The following is a 15,219-nucleotide window of genomic DNA, read 5'->3' as shown; positions in this document are numbered from 1 at the left end:
TGTAAGATCACTCGTGTAGCCACTCTACGCTAATGGGAGAGAGCTCTCCTGTGGACATAGCTACTGCCACTCATTGAAAGTGGTTTAATTATGTCAAATTCAGCATACTCTGATCTGCCCCTTCACCACTTTTAACATGCAGCCTATGCCAAGGAGGGTGAGGGAAGGTGGCACGATGCTCCGGATGTCGTTATGCCAGCCCTTTTGTCCTGCTGAAATTGAGGACAGGATCTTGCTCCTTTGATTTTCAGAACTCAATTTTCTAAAAAAACCCCAACACATCTTAACAACAACAAAATCACTTAACTAAAACAACAGTCTTGAGGGTAACTAAGATTTGCTTTATCCTCTAGAAAAAAATTGGTGAAAATTGGCAGCCATCTTTTTCTTTGAGGAGTTTAGGGAATAGGAACTACAGGGTGTGTTTCAAGGTTCATACTGAAAATTAAGGAGCTGAGGGACCAGAGGATCGGAGGTCAACAGTTCTGAAAAGCATTCTGATGTGTTTAACAGCCCTACACTCTTCAAAAGTATACAGCAGGTAGTAGTAGATTGTATAATCAAGAAAAATCTGACCTTATATTCTTCTTTCAGTGCATTCAATTCACTTTCCATTCTGACATTTGTTTGGGTCAGTCGCTGAAACAGCTGCTGCATATGTTGTAGAGAACTGATAATCTCCTTATGAAAATAAACAAATCATGGTATATTAAATAATCTGTTTAGTTTGTGAAGTTTGAGCATAAAGAAAATAATGGATGTTTTACAAATACTTTATTTTTGATTAACAAATGTGTTCTTTCCTCAGTTAATAGATTACATAATTTACATTAATATCACTATTTCTCTTTTTAAATTATCAGTATCAGTTTTGGGAGGGGGTTGGTGGAAGACGAAAGAGCAACTCAACTCCTCTGTGTCCTTTTTCTGTGGAACAATATAATAGTAATGTTCTTCTCAAGGTATTTTCTTATATGATGCCACTTGATGACCAGTTCAGTAGCAGTTCTGGACCCATCTGAACAAGACATGTTTAAATGCGCCAAATTCTGTCTGCACTTCACAGTTTTGAGTTCAGCACATTTGGCAGAGTAATGTTATGGCAATATATATCACTGCCAGTTTGGAAGACCCCAGAGGAAACAGGCAACCACTTTCACAAATGGATGACGCTGAAAACTGTTCTCCATCTTCTGAATGTAGACTCTACTGGGCTGCAATTTACACACAGTAATGGTGTATTATGACATGAACATCAGAATGTTGTGATACAGTTCAGGTTTATCAGACTTTGCAGCTAGAATCTGATCTTTCTGGGGTATATCCCCCCAGAATGCTACAATGATGGGCCAGTTGGAACTAAAAATAACACATGCATTTTTAAATTTTGAGATGAATTTAGGGTCAGATTGTGAATCCCTTACTTGTGTGAGCAGTTACTCTCACAAATATTCCATTGATTTCACAGGAATTCCCAAGAGTAACTACTCACCACTGTATAGGGTTCAAAGTGTGGCTCTTAGGGATTTAATATTCATGATGGTGAGGGACTAGTAGCTCTCATTTAAGTACTATGTAATACTGTGTAAATTTCTTCCCCAGCTTTACTAACGCAAACTACAGTTCTGACCTGCAATATCCCTGCTGCTCTTCCAGTTTTGGGATTCTCCTAAGAAGCAGCTGACACTTATGCCAAATTTGTGGTGTTTGTGTCATGGTGAACAGAAGGTATATCTACACTGCAATCAGACACCTGCGGTTCATCTCTGCCTGCTGCCTCAGGCTTGTAGGGCTGTTAATTGGGGCGTAGACATTTGGACTCGGGACCCTCCCACCTTGCAGGCTCCTAGAACCCAGGCTACAGCCTGAGCCTGAACACCTACACCACAGTTAAACAGGATAAAACCACCAAATTAATTTCTTTTTGTGACAAAGTTTTGAGCTCAGATCTCCATACATGAAAGGCCAGTACACTACCTTACTCCTGAAGGGCTCCTATTATACTACAATCCTAGAGTCTTAAAATTTCTCATGTCCTGCAGAGAGAGAGCAAGAGTCTATTTTTAAGAAGAACTCAGTGTTATTGAATGGAATACACTCTAAATGGCAGGAAATGCTCTCCAGGACAGATGGAATTTAAAGACTGCAGGACTGTATCTTACTTCTGAAGGATGTCCTTGTTTCAAGAAAAATAAGATCTCAAAGAGAGGACCACCCAAATAACTGGTTGATTAAGGTGTAAATCTGGGATCACCCTGAAGACTGTAGACTGATTAAAAAAAAGAAAAAAAAAGACCAAGGTATCTTCATAACACACACAAAATGGTGACTCTGTTGACAAAGCCTGCTAGCTAAAGCAGATGTGATGGAGAAAATAAAAGCCACTTTACATGAAACAATATGTAAGACACATTTCTGAAGGTCCCAAGATAGAGAGAATGACCTAAACAAGCAATATATATCCACAAATCCCTACAAGACTTGCTCCTAAACAGTAATCCAGTAGCTACTAGTAAATGATTTGCACAGATGCAATGTGTGACATAATTGATTTGGGGACAGAAAATATTTTTAAATGTTGAATGGAATTGAAAGAGAGACTCGTATCAAACTCGTACATTAATTTATCTCTAAAGAGATTCAAAACTGAAAGTTTTCTGACTTCTTTCATATACTATAGGTAGTCTCTTTTTTTCAGGCAAAATCAGGTAACTAAATGTTTAAGTACTAGCATCTGTGTACACAGAATTAGAGACCACATGGAGGTCTGAAAGTCTACTGGTACAAAGGCTGACTTAAGTGGCTGGTTACATGCCACAGTTAGTAGTTCTGCAATTTCATATGTGAGTTCCTTCAGAACTCCTAGGTGAATACCATTTGGTCCTTGTCACTTATTACTGATTGATTCCTCAATTTGTTCCAAAACCTCCTCTACTGACAACTCAGTCTGGGAGAGTTCCTCAGATCTGTTCCCTAAAAAGAATGGCTCAGATGTGGGAATGTCCCTCTTATCCTCTGCAGTATAGACCGATGCACAGAATTCATTTAACTTCTCTGCAATGACCGGTCTTCTCTGAGTGCTCATTTAGCATGTTGATCATCCAGTAGCGCCACTGAGTTTGACAGGCTTCCTGTTTTTCATGTACTTACAAAAAAATTTGTTGTTAGTTTGTCTTTTGCTAAGTGCTCTTCAAATCCTCTTTTGTCCTGCCTAATTACAGTTTTGCTCTTGGCTTGCCAGAGTTGATGCTCCTTTCTATTTATCTGAGTAGGATTTGACTTCGAATTTTTAAAAGGATGTCTTTTTGTCTCTAACTGCTTCATTTAGGGGTTTTTAGCCATGGTGGTTTTTTGGGTGGAGGCAGGAGGCTCTTTGTGGATTTTTTTTATGGGCATATTTGACCATACTCCCAAATGATACAAACATACCCATACACCAGACTGAAAGCATCACTCCATGGGGTATTTTTAGCACAACTTAGGTCTGTGAGAGTCATTAAGTTAAACTCTAATAAGCATCCATTACCTACTTTTTCTAGTTCTACTGTCAAGCATTCTTCAAAAGCAAAGTAAAAATACAGTCTTCTGAGACTACGATGGTACTGCTAGATCACCCTTTAATGGGTGCTCAATGGGTAATGTAGTCAGTATTCTGTTCCTTCCCCTCCCTAAGAACACGTACATCACTTTTTTACATGCCTGGTATTAATGACCTATGGAGAGGGAGTCTTTTATGACCTAAGAAAAGATCACTTTTACATGAGATATCCTGCAAAGCAGTACAGTACACTGCTATTACAGTCAATGTGTGTTTGAGTAGTTTATTTGGATGCTTGACACATGATCCCAATTTTAACTGGATGGACTACCAGTGAAATGCAAGTAATTTGTTGGGTACCAGTGTGCAGAAAGAGGAAACAAGTATTCTACAATCCTTACTGCATATCTTTATTGAATACATATGTAGAAGATTATTTTCATTGGCATGCCAGGTTTCTCTTGTCTGAAATTTAAATAAATAAATGAAGACTTGGAAATATAATGTGGAAAACAAAATTAATAAAATAATGTATGTCCTATTAATTGATTTGATATAAAACAGTAAGATCCTGTTTTTATTATTAAAATCAACATTAAATTACTTCTGAAAAGTAAAATGCTGAACACGGTTAATTTTAAGAGTTTAGCGCACATTTCTTAAATGGCCAAATATTTCTGATCACAAGTATTATTAATCAACTTTAAACAGCAAAATTGCATTAACCGCTCACCTGTTTCTCTTCTTTAATGTGTGCATTTTCTTCACTGAGCTTTTTATTAATCTCTGTTTCCTTAACAAAATATAAAATGAACATTAAGTAATGTATGAAAATATTATGCAACAATCTTTAATATTAATACATTTTCTTTAATAAAATTACATTAAACTGATTTTTCATCATTATCGAGAGCTATTTAATGAAATTTAGTGCTTGAAAGAAATTTGATCTTATAAATAATAAAATATCTTACATTTATAATTTAGTTAGTTTCCTAGAAAATGTAGTATTTAAAATCAAATAATTGTCACTACAAATATTCAGTTCTCAAAAAGGTATAGCAACATGTATGCATCACTTGGAAATCATTACAGCTCCGTTTTTTAAATGAGCAATAGGAAACATTAGGCAACAAATGTTAAGAGCTTCTTGAATACCATTCTGATTTTTTGTTGTAGTTCTTGTAACTGCTGTTCCTTTGCTGTAAGATTGATGTTTTCTTCTCCCACCCTGTACTGACATGTGACCTTGGACCTTATCAAGTCTGTAGTTACTTTCTTCAGTTCCTTAACACAGGAAACATGCATAAATAGTTCATCCAGTATCAGCATTGCAACTCAAAACAGAGAAATCTTTACACTATCGTGACTCGTGCCCTTTCTTTAAAAAAGTACAGAAATACCAAAACAAATGAAATTAAGTAATATACATTAAATTAATAGTAATGACTGTTTATGTTTTAACTATCAGTGTAAAACAAACAAACAAACAAAAAAAACTCATCAAGTCATCTACCAAGAGGGGTTGTATAAATATTGCTACTGTCTCTCCCTATTACAAAAGTACTGGAATTACATTATAGTTGATATTGGTAGGGAACTCCTGTGCCGAGCCATACAACAGGAGTAAAGTACCCATTAGTACACCAATGACAACTTCTGTGTACTCCTGGGAAATAGCAGAAAAAAAGGAAGAGCAGTGGATATCTGGCAAAAACAGGAACTGACCATAAATTTTTGGGATCTTTGCTTTCTCTGTAACATTAATTACTTAATCTCAAGAGAACACTAAATTAATTTAATATTAGAAACCTTTACAACATGATTTTCCATTTAAAATATGCCTTTGATTTTATAGCCTTTATAATCTTTTAAATATCCTGCACTTTTTAAAAAAAACATTATCTGTTTTCTAACTAGTTTATCCAAAGCGGCTAGTGCAGCAAATAAACAGCAAATGCTTTGATCTCATTAAATTACAACTTATAGTTCCTGGACTCATAAATATTGTGCCCTTTTCTCCCCCACCCCTCCTTTTCTGGTGCAAGGTAGTCTGTTTAATATCGCTCTCTCCTTGAGCACTCTGACGTTTACTCAGACAAACAGCAGAGGTTATGAATGCTGTTCACAGATAGTATCAAGAATTCTTCATGATGCCATAGTTGTGAACCAAGCATTCAGAATGGTAATAGTTTTATCTAGCAACTATGTTTGGTCTGTTTAACTTTTCTCTACAAAACTGGAATTCCATCTTATCACAGAAACAATGGTTTAACTGTTCTGGACAAAATCATATACCAGTGCAAAAGAAAAAATGAAGATTATCTTGCATGTGAAATTCATGAATATAGAGTTATATGAAAGAATATGAGTATAGCTACCTCTATCAATTAATTCATTTTTATAAACTATTTTTAATACTCTAGTCATAAGTGAATTTACAGTGCTCTAACATAGACAAAGTATAATTGTTTAATTGGAAGACTGTAAAGAGAATAGTATTACTTTAGAAATGTGATATTTTGTAATCTGAAAATCCAATTAGGAAATTTCAGTCTTTTCATACAAAAATTAGATAATACTCATTATGTTAGTTTTTACTGAAAGGGTCTATACAACAAGCAACAAAGCATATTTTCAAAATTAAATGTAAGAGGGGGTGAGAGGTTTGACTTTGTGGAAGTGAGTACTATGCCAATTTTTTGAATGCACTATCTGTACGGGAGACAGTTATTAGATTCTGTGTACTATAAAGCCCAATGGATAAGCAAGTGCAAATACTGTCTATGGTTCTGATACTGCATGCTTTCTAAAACTCAGGATTTACTGCCATGCACAAGAAAAATCCTACAAAGTAGTCAGTCTGGTCCTTACTTCTTATCTTGCACTGTAAAAAAAAAAAAAAACTATTATGCACATTTATATTGTGGCCATGGAGGTTAGGTAGAGGAGTGGGAGGTCTAATTGACAAAGATATATATTCATGTATATTTTCTTTTGTACCAATACCACAAATCTGGTAATCTATTTGACCACGTGGATAGAGAAAATATTAACAATCAGATCTAGAGACAAACCCACTCACCAAGGGCAAGTGGAGAACTTTCTTTGGTGAGTGCAGGGGCCTAGGCCATCACTTTATGAAAAATTTTAAGTTTTGAAATAAAAACAATTATGATTCTAGCCTTTATGGCTGCAAAGGTAACGTTCCAAATATGAACCAAATGTAAACAGATGCAGTGTTTTCATCCAAACAATCAATTGTAAGCACCAGAGAATTATAGGTTGTAAGAAATAGCCAGCATGGGTTTGTCAAGAATAAATCAGACCAAACCAACCCAATTTCCTTTTTGGACAGGGTTCCTGGCCTAGTGGATGAGAGGAAGAAGTAGATGTGATATATCTTGATTTTATTAAGGCTTTTCATTAGCAAATTAGGGAAATGTGGTTTAGTGAAATTACTATTAGGTGTGTACACAGCTGGTTAAAAGACCATACTTAAAGAGTAGTTATCAAAGGTTTATTGTCAAATTGGGATGGCGTATCTAGTGGAGTCCAGTCAGTCCTGGGTCCATTTCCATTCAATATTTTCATTAATGACTTGGATAATGGAGTGCAGAGTATGCTTATAAAATGTGCAGATGACACCAAGCTGGGAGAGGTTACAAGCACTTTGGGGAACAGGATTAGCATTCAAAACAACCTTGACAAATTGGAGAATTGGTCTTTAAATCATCAAGATAAATTCAATAAAGATTAGTGCAAAGTACTACACTTAGGAAGGAAAAATCAAACACCCAACTACAAAATGGGAAATAACTGGCTAGGTGGTAGTAGATCTGAGTATTATAATGGATCACAAATTGAATGTGAGTCAGCAGTGTGATGCAGTTGTGAAAGGCTAATATTCTGGGGTGTATTACTAGGAATGTCATATGTTAGGGTGGCATGTGTCCTCCTCTACTTAGTACTGCTGAGCCTTCAACTGGAGAACTGTGTCCAATTCTGGGTACTGCACTTTAAGAAAAAGATGTGAATACATTGAAGACAGTCCAGAGAAGAGCAAACAAAAATGATAAGTTTAAATAAAACCCTCAGCTATGAAGAAAGGTTAAAAAAACTGGGCATGTTTAATCTTGAGAAAAGAAGACTGAGGGGAACCTGATGATACTCTTCAAATATATTAACAACTGTTATAAAGAGGACAATGATCAATTGTTTTCCATCTCTACTAAAGTAGAACAAGAAGTATTGGGTTTAATCTGCAGCAAGGAAGATTTAGGTTAGATATTAGGAAAAACTTTCTAACTATAAGGGTAGTTAAGGAAGGCTTCCAAAGGAGGTTGTGGAATCCTCATGATTGGAGATTTTTAAGCACAAGCTAGACAAACACCTGTCAGGAATAGTCTCAGTTTACTTGGTCCTGCTTCAGCGCAGGGGGCTGGACTAGACATCTCGAGATCCCTTCCAGACCTACATTTCTATGATTCCTAAGTCTACTGTATCTAAGCTCCAGTGTTTCAGCTGCTGCTTCTAACTTTCTTAGAGGTTTCTGCCATACATAACAAGACACTGGTTGGTTTCAGGACTGCTATTCAGAACCCCCTGTAACCAAAGTGAACCTGACAAAGAATTACGTCAGTTTCATTCTATTGCTGCATGGGAAAGCTAAGAGATGCAGCTGAGGTACTGGACCCTTTGAACTGGCTGGTGGCCCTCTCCCCAATCTTTTGTGTTGTCTCCACTATCTTCTGTGGTAAATTTTTCAAGCCTTGCTCAGTATAATTTTTAAGGGTTTGTTTCTTTCGGCTGTTATCTTTGCCAAGTTTCCATTTAAGCATTTCATAAATAATCATTATCAAATGCTTGAAATGAAGTCTGCCAAATGTAATAGCTAAAACCAAATATCCTAAAATACAAAATATTGAGAATGAAACCTATGCCACAGTCCTGTTAAGACAAACTGACACGTCTGCAATTGAAAGGAGTCCAGGTCAGGAAAAGGCTATATCCTCCCGCAAGCAGTAGAAATAGTCATTTTAAGAGGTTCACAATGTCCCAAGGCCAGTTCTAGAAATTTTGGTAATCAAACAAACATACGTAATCTGTCTAAAAACGAAATTAGATTCACTTTGCTTGTGGCAGATACACTTGTGCCAATCTAACCTAGGAGCCACTGCAGTTGCATATTGGAGAGCTCCAATCTGATGTCCTGGATCTGTATGTGCCATTCTCTTAATCTTGGAGATGTAACTTACTTTTATGGCTACAAGTACAAGTTAAATTATATTCTCCAGCTTCAGACTCCTATCAGTAGCAACTCCATGAGAGCAATTACTCCTGATCTGGAGCTAAACTTCCTAATGGCTGTGAAAATGGCTGACAGCCCACTGAGAGTAGAGCACACAGAGAAGTACATTTATTCATGCTCCAGCACTGAGGCTGGTTCAGGGACTAAGGGGGACGGGCAGCTTGTATCCCTCAGAACCTGGAGCCATCACGGGCAAGATCAGCCCAGCGCTAGTTAGGTCAGCTGTGTGAGTTGTACCCTGGATGTAAGGACCCTTTTGGGCCTTGCAGCTATTGGTAATAGCCAGGATGCAGGATACACCCCTTCTCAATCCCAGCTTGTTCCAAACATGCTTCACTGTGATACGGGTGTTTTCTGCAGATGCACCCTACACTACCCTGGAGCTATTCTACAAAGGGGCTCACTTTGTGATCACTTTGCATTGGCTAGGCTGGCACGAACTGACCATGAGCAAAATGAATCAGGCCCAGAACATTTATGATTTAGTCCTGGCACCTCTCCCTTTCTACTTTCAACATGACCCATATTTCCAGTCTGTAGTCAGAACTGAGAAGCCCCCTACACAATTGTAAAGCAGCAATGCAGTCTAAACACTGTATAACCTGCTTGCTCACCAGAAATGGTGCACAAGCAATCAAGCTGCTAAATGGCAGAGCTGATCAAAAATTGGATGTAATTTTTGCAACATTTTTATTGAAAATTTTTTTTTTTTTTTTTTTTTTTACAGAATTTCAAAATTTTGATGAAATGTTAAAATTAGAAATTGTGATGAATTCTCCAAAATTGTCTAGAATCATAAATTATCAAGAAAACGGCCTCTTAAAGGTTTGGATAAAAAGCATCAAACACTGAATAACTTAGAGTTTTTTTGGGAGTGGGAAGATTTTTTTAAAAGTAACAAAAGAACTCAGACATGAATTTCAGTATATTTTTCTCAGAACAGAAATTTCTTATATCCACAGCTTTGACACACCACATTCTACGACTAGTGTGAATTTTCCAAATCCTTTTTATTTAGGAACTCAGCTTACCCTCTTAATTATTTTATATGCTGTTTTTTACTTGTAAAACTGTTTAAAAAATGGGTAAACATCCTGCCTTTATTGTGGTATACGGCACTTCCATCACTATGTGCAAGAAGGTGATGAGGCCCCCTACTTGAACAACAACAGTCAGGGAGTTAACTCGCAGTGTAGTTCTCCCACCAATGTTCAATTAGGAGGAAGCACTTGAAGAGTGAAGGTCCAATTAGACGTTTACAAGAAAGCCAGGATACAAGAAAGCACGCTGTGGTAGTCAAAGGAGGAAAGGAGACTTTTCTTTCTCTCTCTTTTTTTTTTTTTTTTTTTTTTTTTGCTTATATAAAAATATTTTCTTTTAATTTATACCCCTAAACCTCAAGAATAAATCCTGGCAGAAAAAAAATCTGAGTGAAAGATTGTGTTGCTGGATGCGGTGTACAATTTTCTTGCCCTCACATATTAAAAAGTCCTAATAATTATTTCATAAAATTGTTCTGGGTTTTTCCCTTTAACCAAAATAACTAATCCAATTTACTATTACGTTCACACATTTCTGGAATTTTGAGGTTTATCATGAAGCCTCAATCTGGACATAGTGCAGGATCAGACCCCAGTTCCAGTGTAGCCTCTCAGTTATGCAAAAGCCAGTTTTCGTGGACTCCATACAATTTTTGATCTCGCCTAAGAATGTGAACCATTCTACATAGACAACAATTCATTTCTCAAAGATTAAGATTTCTGTGGTCAAAGTGCACCATATATTTGTTCTGAAGAGGAAAGTTGTTTTACCTGCAACACACTGTTGAGGTTAACCATTTTAAAACAAATCCCCCATTTTAATTTTGTTTTTCAAAACCATTTACTTTTGGGGGAGTGGATTTTTGGTGTAATGCTATTATTATTTGAATAATGTATTTGGACTAAATAAGGCTTTTCTAAAAGCTATAAAACCTCTTCATGATTTGAACACCCTTTTGAGTAATTTCACAATGTTGTGCTTTATCGTTAAGTTTCTAAGTATGATTTTAATACTAGACAGAGCTCTGATCTTTTGAATCAAAGAGTCATTTTGGAACTTGGTGTTTTTGAATACTCAGGGTGTGCCTTATTCTCTAGTATGCAACTAAAAATAAATTAGATTTAATTAGTGATTTATCTTTGCTGTTATTAAAACTGTAAGCCCAAAATAAATGTCTGCAATAGGCAACAAGCTTGAGATTGAAAGAAACAGATGAAAAAGGGTCTTAATTAATTAAACTGTCTATCTCAGGGTATAATTGATTTCTGGACCAGATTTTTAAAGGCATCATACCCCAATGAACCTCAACAATGAGAAGCTATGTGTTCTATTAAAAACTGAAAAACAATACTAGGTGCAGGTAGAATTTTAAAGCATTGCTGTACTCATCAACCTCACTTTTCAGAAATGCAAGTCACAGTGAGTAAATGTCCAATTTTGATCAGTTTAAAACAAACTTAAATGGTAACTGAATCCCTCTCCTAAACAACTAATTTTTCCTATTGCAAGTAGTAGTCTCAAGACTCCTGAACAGGTAGTTTCATGTAGCAGCAGCAGGAGCATGACCACAAAGTCATCTGTCTGAAGATATCAGAGCAACAGAAACCCAAAGGAGATTGCGAGTGGAGCAGTGAACTGGTTCTCTTTCAAGGTTTCTGGGAGCCTGATGATCAAGGGGAAAACATTGTTGGACCTCCCTTCAAATAAATGGAAGTGGGGAGGAGGAGGCAAGAACAAGGTGGGATTATGGACAGAGAATGAAATTACATGACCATTGCAGGGGTTACCTTTGCTTTTCTCCTGTTACCCTTTAATTGGCTGCTAGAAGGGAAGAGAGACCTACCCCTCCTGACATGCATATTAACCCTTTTAGCTTGCTTCACTCACCTGCTTAGGAGAAAGGGCAAATCCAAAGAGATGTCTGGCAACTACTATAGTTCTGCATGTGTGAGGGACAGGAGGGAGCTCAGTGGCAGGGTAGCCTCACTGTCCACACACCACCTGCCCCCCTTCACCTTGGTTACACTCGTCCCAAAGCTCTCCATTTATTTTAGTGATTCTGCAATGGGTTTTTTTCTCCCAGGCTACCAGACTTCTTTTATAGGCATAGTTGCTCTTTTGCCCATATGCCAGGCAACCTTTTTCTTTCTGAGGCCACACCAACATGCTATAAAAACTCCATGGCCCACTTGTGCCCAAGAACTGGTTTCTGCCAGGGCCAGCATTAAGGGGTAGCAAGCAGGGCAATTGCCTGGGGCCCCAGGCCCCAGTGATGTAACATTGCTCAGGCTTCGGCTGCAGCCCCAGGGGTTTCAGTCCCATGCGGTGGGGCGTCGGCTCTCTACCCTGGGCCCAGTGAGTCTAATGCTGGCCCTGCTTGGTGGAAATCAGCTCACGGCCCCCCAGGGGGCCTCAGACACCTGGGTGAGAACCACTGCCATACGCTATCGCAATGGTTTTCAACCGGGAAGGAGGGCCACAGAGTATATCTAAGGGGTCTGCGAAAGGCTATCGTTAACCACAGAACAGTGGCTTTCAAACTGGGGTCTGTAGACTATGTAAGATTTCCAAAGGGGTCCATCCCTCCATTTGAAACCAAAAAAGGTTAAAAATCACTGCTTTATCGCCCTCTGGCTACTCTGAAAAGTGCCATCTATTGCTTCACTCTATGGGATGGGAGAGGCAATGGCAACAAAGCAAAGGAGAAAGCCATGCTGCCAGTTATTGGCAAAGAAGAAATTGGGATGAGTGAAGATCAATGACAGTTCCTATGTGCCAGGAACTCCTCAAAGCTGCCCAACATTTGATGAGCTTTCCTCCCACATATTTTTTACACAGGAAGGGGAGCATATAATATTAACATAATACCTTCCTCTTATATAGTGCTTTTCATCCACAGATCTCAAAGCATTTTATAAAGGAGGTCAGTAGCACTATCCCCATTTTACAGACAGGGAACTGAGACACAGAGAGGGATGTGACTGCCCAAGGTGACCCAGCAAAGCAGTGGAAGAGCCAGGAACTGAACCCAGATATCCTGAAAGCCAATCCTAGCCACTCAGCCAATATGAAGAAGAGCGCTACAATTTGTATGTTATTATTCTTACTACTTCTACTAAAGCTCCTCAAACAAGCCCAAACATCTGGAAAATACATACTGTACTTACCTCCTTTAGATTATCTATTTCAGACTCTTGTCTTTTATTCACTGATGCCAGTTTCTCATTAAGTTGTAGTGCTTCCAGCACTTCAATGAAAAAAAAATTAAATACATCCTCAAAACATGCCTTCAAATTAAAATTTCATGTGGTTATATACACTGTAATGTATACACAACTTCATTAACAAACTCTGTGAAAAAGGAGCTAAGGTTGCAAGTGTCTCAATTACTTAGTTTTACTGTAGTAATGCCTAAAATACTCAGTTAGGATCAGGCTGATTTATACTACCCTGGTACAGCTCAAACCTTTAGATTTTTACAAAGGGGTAGAATTTTTGTAAGAAAAGTGTATTATTGTGGATATTAGCTGGATTTTACCTTCATTAATTTTCAACCTTAACATTTTAAACAATGATGTTGTTTGTGCTTTTCTGTTACTTTTAATCATCATCAAAAGTTTAAATCAGGTTATCTATAAGGTGAGGAGGCAGGCTCTACAGAATTTATGAGACCCATCAAAATGGGGCTTCCCTTCCACAGATTTTAGCAAATCCATAGGATCTGTAGGGGCAATTATACCTAGCTGGAATATGGGAGGTAATGGACAGTAGAAAGGCAATAGAGGAGACATAAAATCTACTTTTATCTACATTGAAAACTTTGAGTGAAATCCTGGCCCTATTGAGGTCAATGAAAGTTTTGCCATTGACTTCAATTGAGCCAGAATTTCACTCTAAAAGTGTTTAAAATACTACATCTAAAAAACTGTACATGTCCCCCAATCTCGGTATTTCTCAGTCTCCTCTATCCCTATCCATGCATCTTGATCTCCTATACTTTCTCTTCATCCCTTATGCCATGCTTTTTCCTTCATGTTTTCCCTTCATGCACCCTCTTTTTACTGCTCCAACAGCTCCCATTCCAAAATTGGGTAGCACAGGTCTGTGCCATCCAGCTCCTACTCCTTTTTAATTTTTTCCCCCAAAATTCCTAGAAATATTCTACTCAGGCATTTACAGCTTGTCAATTTCAGGTGGAACGTTTGAAAGTTGGGCTTACAATATGATCAGGCTTACAATAGCCTTAGTAACAGTATTATGAGAGAGATTTTCAAATTAAATAGATGCATTACAAAATGTAACACACTTCTTAAAATGTCCCAAGACAACTTTCCAATACATAAAATATCATAGGTGAAATTCTGTCCAACTGAAGTCTATAACAAAACTCCCATTGACTTCAGTGGAGCCAGGATTTCACCTTCATGGTTTTAAAGCCTGCTAGCTTGAAACAAATAATAACAATAAATAAAGCCAGAGTTAAAAGTGCTGGATCCCATTAGAAAGAGGGGCATCTCTACTATACAACTACATGAAGCACCAATTTTTAACTTCAACATTTTCAAGATCTACAAATTGTTTTCATAAACACTATTTTTAATCCCAGGAAATCAGTAGGTTAGAAATTAGAGGTTTATTTAATGTATGGATTCCTGTGACTTTTCCATTGACTGTAGATTCATATTCAGAATTTACAAGCGATCTACATGCTTAATATGGCTGTTATATAACAGAGTATAAAATTAATTTTCTCTTCAGTAAGAGATACACTGTAGTTACTATGGTGAATAGCTCCTTTTCTTGTTGAACAGAAGCACTTGTACTGCTGTTATACTTACTCTTTTCCAGCTGTTTACTTTGCAAATATTTTGCATAATAAAATATATTTATACATATTCCAAATTATGTAAATACAGAAAGCTAATGTATTTTTCCATAAAAATTGCAAAAAACATTTTATACATAGGACAAACAGTAAATAGGACTTTTCCATGATAAATAAAAAGAAAGAACAGCAATGTTTTCTTTTGTTTTAAATATTAAGCACAACTGTATTTCAAAAGACATGAGCATGAGGAATAACCCCAGCCATTAAAATGCCAAGAATGTTCACAGAACAGGCCACCAATTTACTCTTATCTAAATATAAAAAGCTAGCTAGTTTAAGGTTTTGAAAAATTACTTAACTTCACTTACACAAGCCTTTTTTGACATATAATGCTTGGATTTTTTCCTGTCTTTTTTACAACTAATATTTATTTATATTCCATATGTGTATTTACATATACAGACTGAATGTTCAAAGATCTTTGCACATGTTTGCATGCAG

General features: G+C 37.1%; 1 protein-coding gene across 1 annotated transcript in view; it reads right to left on the bottom strand.

The window, feature by feature from the left end:
- The window catches only part of CCDC73 (coiled-coil domain containing 73), a 67,396-nt gene that overhangs the window by 33,670 nt on the left and 18,507 nt on the right, over window positions 1-15,219 (bottom strand). The window contains exons 5-8 of the mRNA XM_026651233.2: window positions 13,058-13,137; window positions 4,697-4,825; window positions 4,272-4,331; window positions 577-681 (exon numbers count right to left, since the gene is read on the bottom strand). Coding sequence (XP_026507018.1) covers window positions 577-681; window positions 4,272-4,331; window positions 4,697-4,825; window positions 13,058-13,137 — 374 coding nt within the window. The remainder of the gene's footprint in view (window positions 1-576; window positions 682-4,271; window positions 4,332-4,696; window positions 4,826-13,057; window positions 13,138-15,219) is intronic.

The sequence above is a fragment of the Terrapene carolina genome, unplaced genomic scaffold (assembly GCF_002925995.2).
Source record: "Terrapene carolina triunguis isolate 2854851 unplaced genomic scaffold, T_m_triunguis-2.0 Scaffold96, whole genome shotgun sequence".
Lineage (NCBI taxonomy): Eukaryota > Metazoa > Chordata > Testudines > Emydidae > Terrapene > Terrapene triunguis.
The sequence above is the reverse complement of the archived record's forward strand: the minus strand, read 5'-3'. Positions and strand labels throughout refer to the sequence as shown.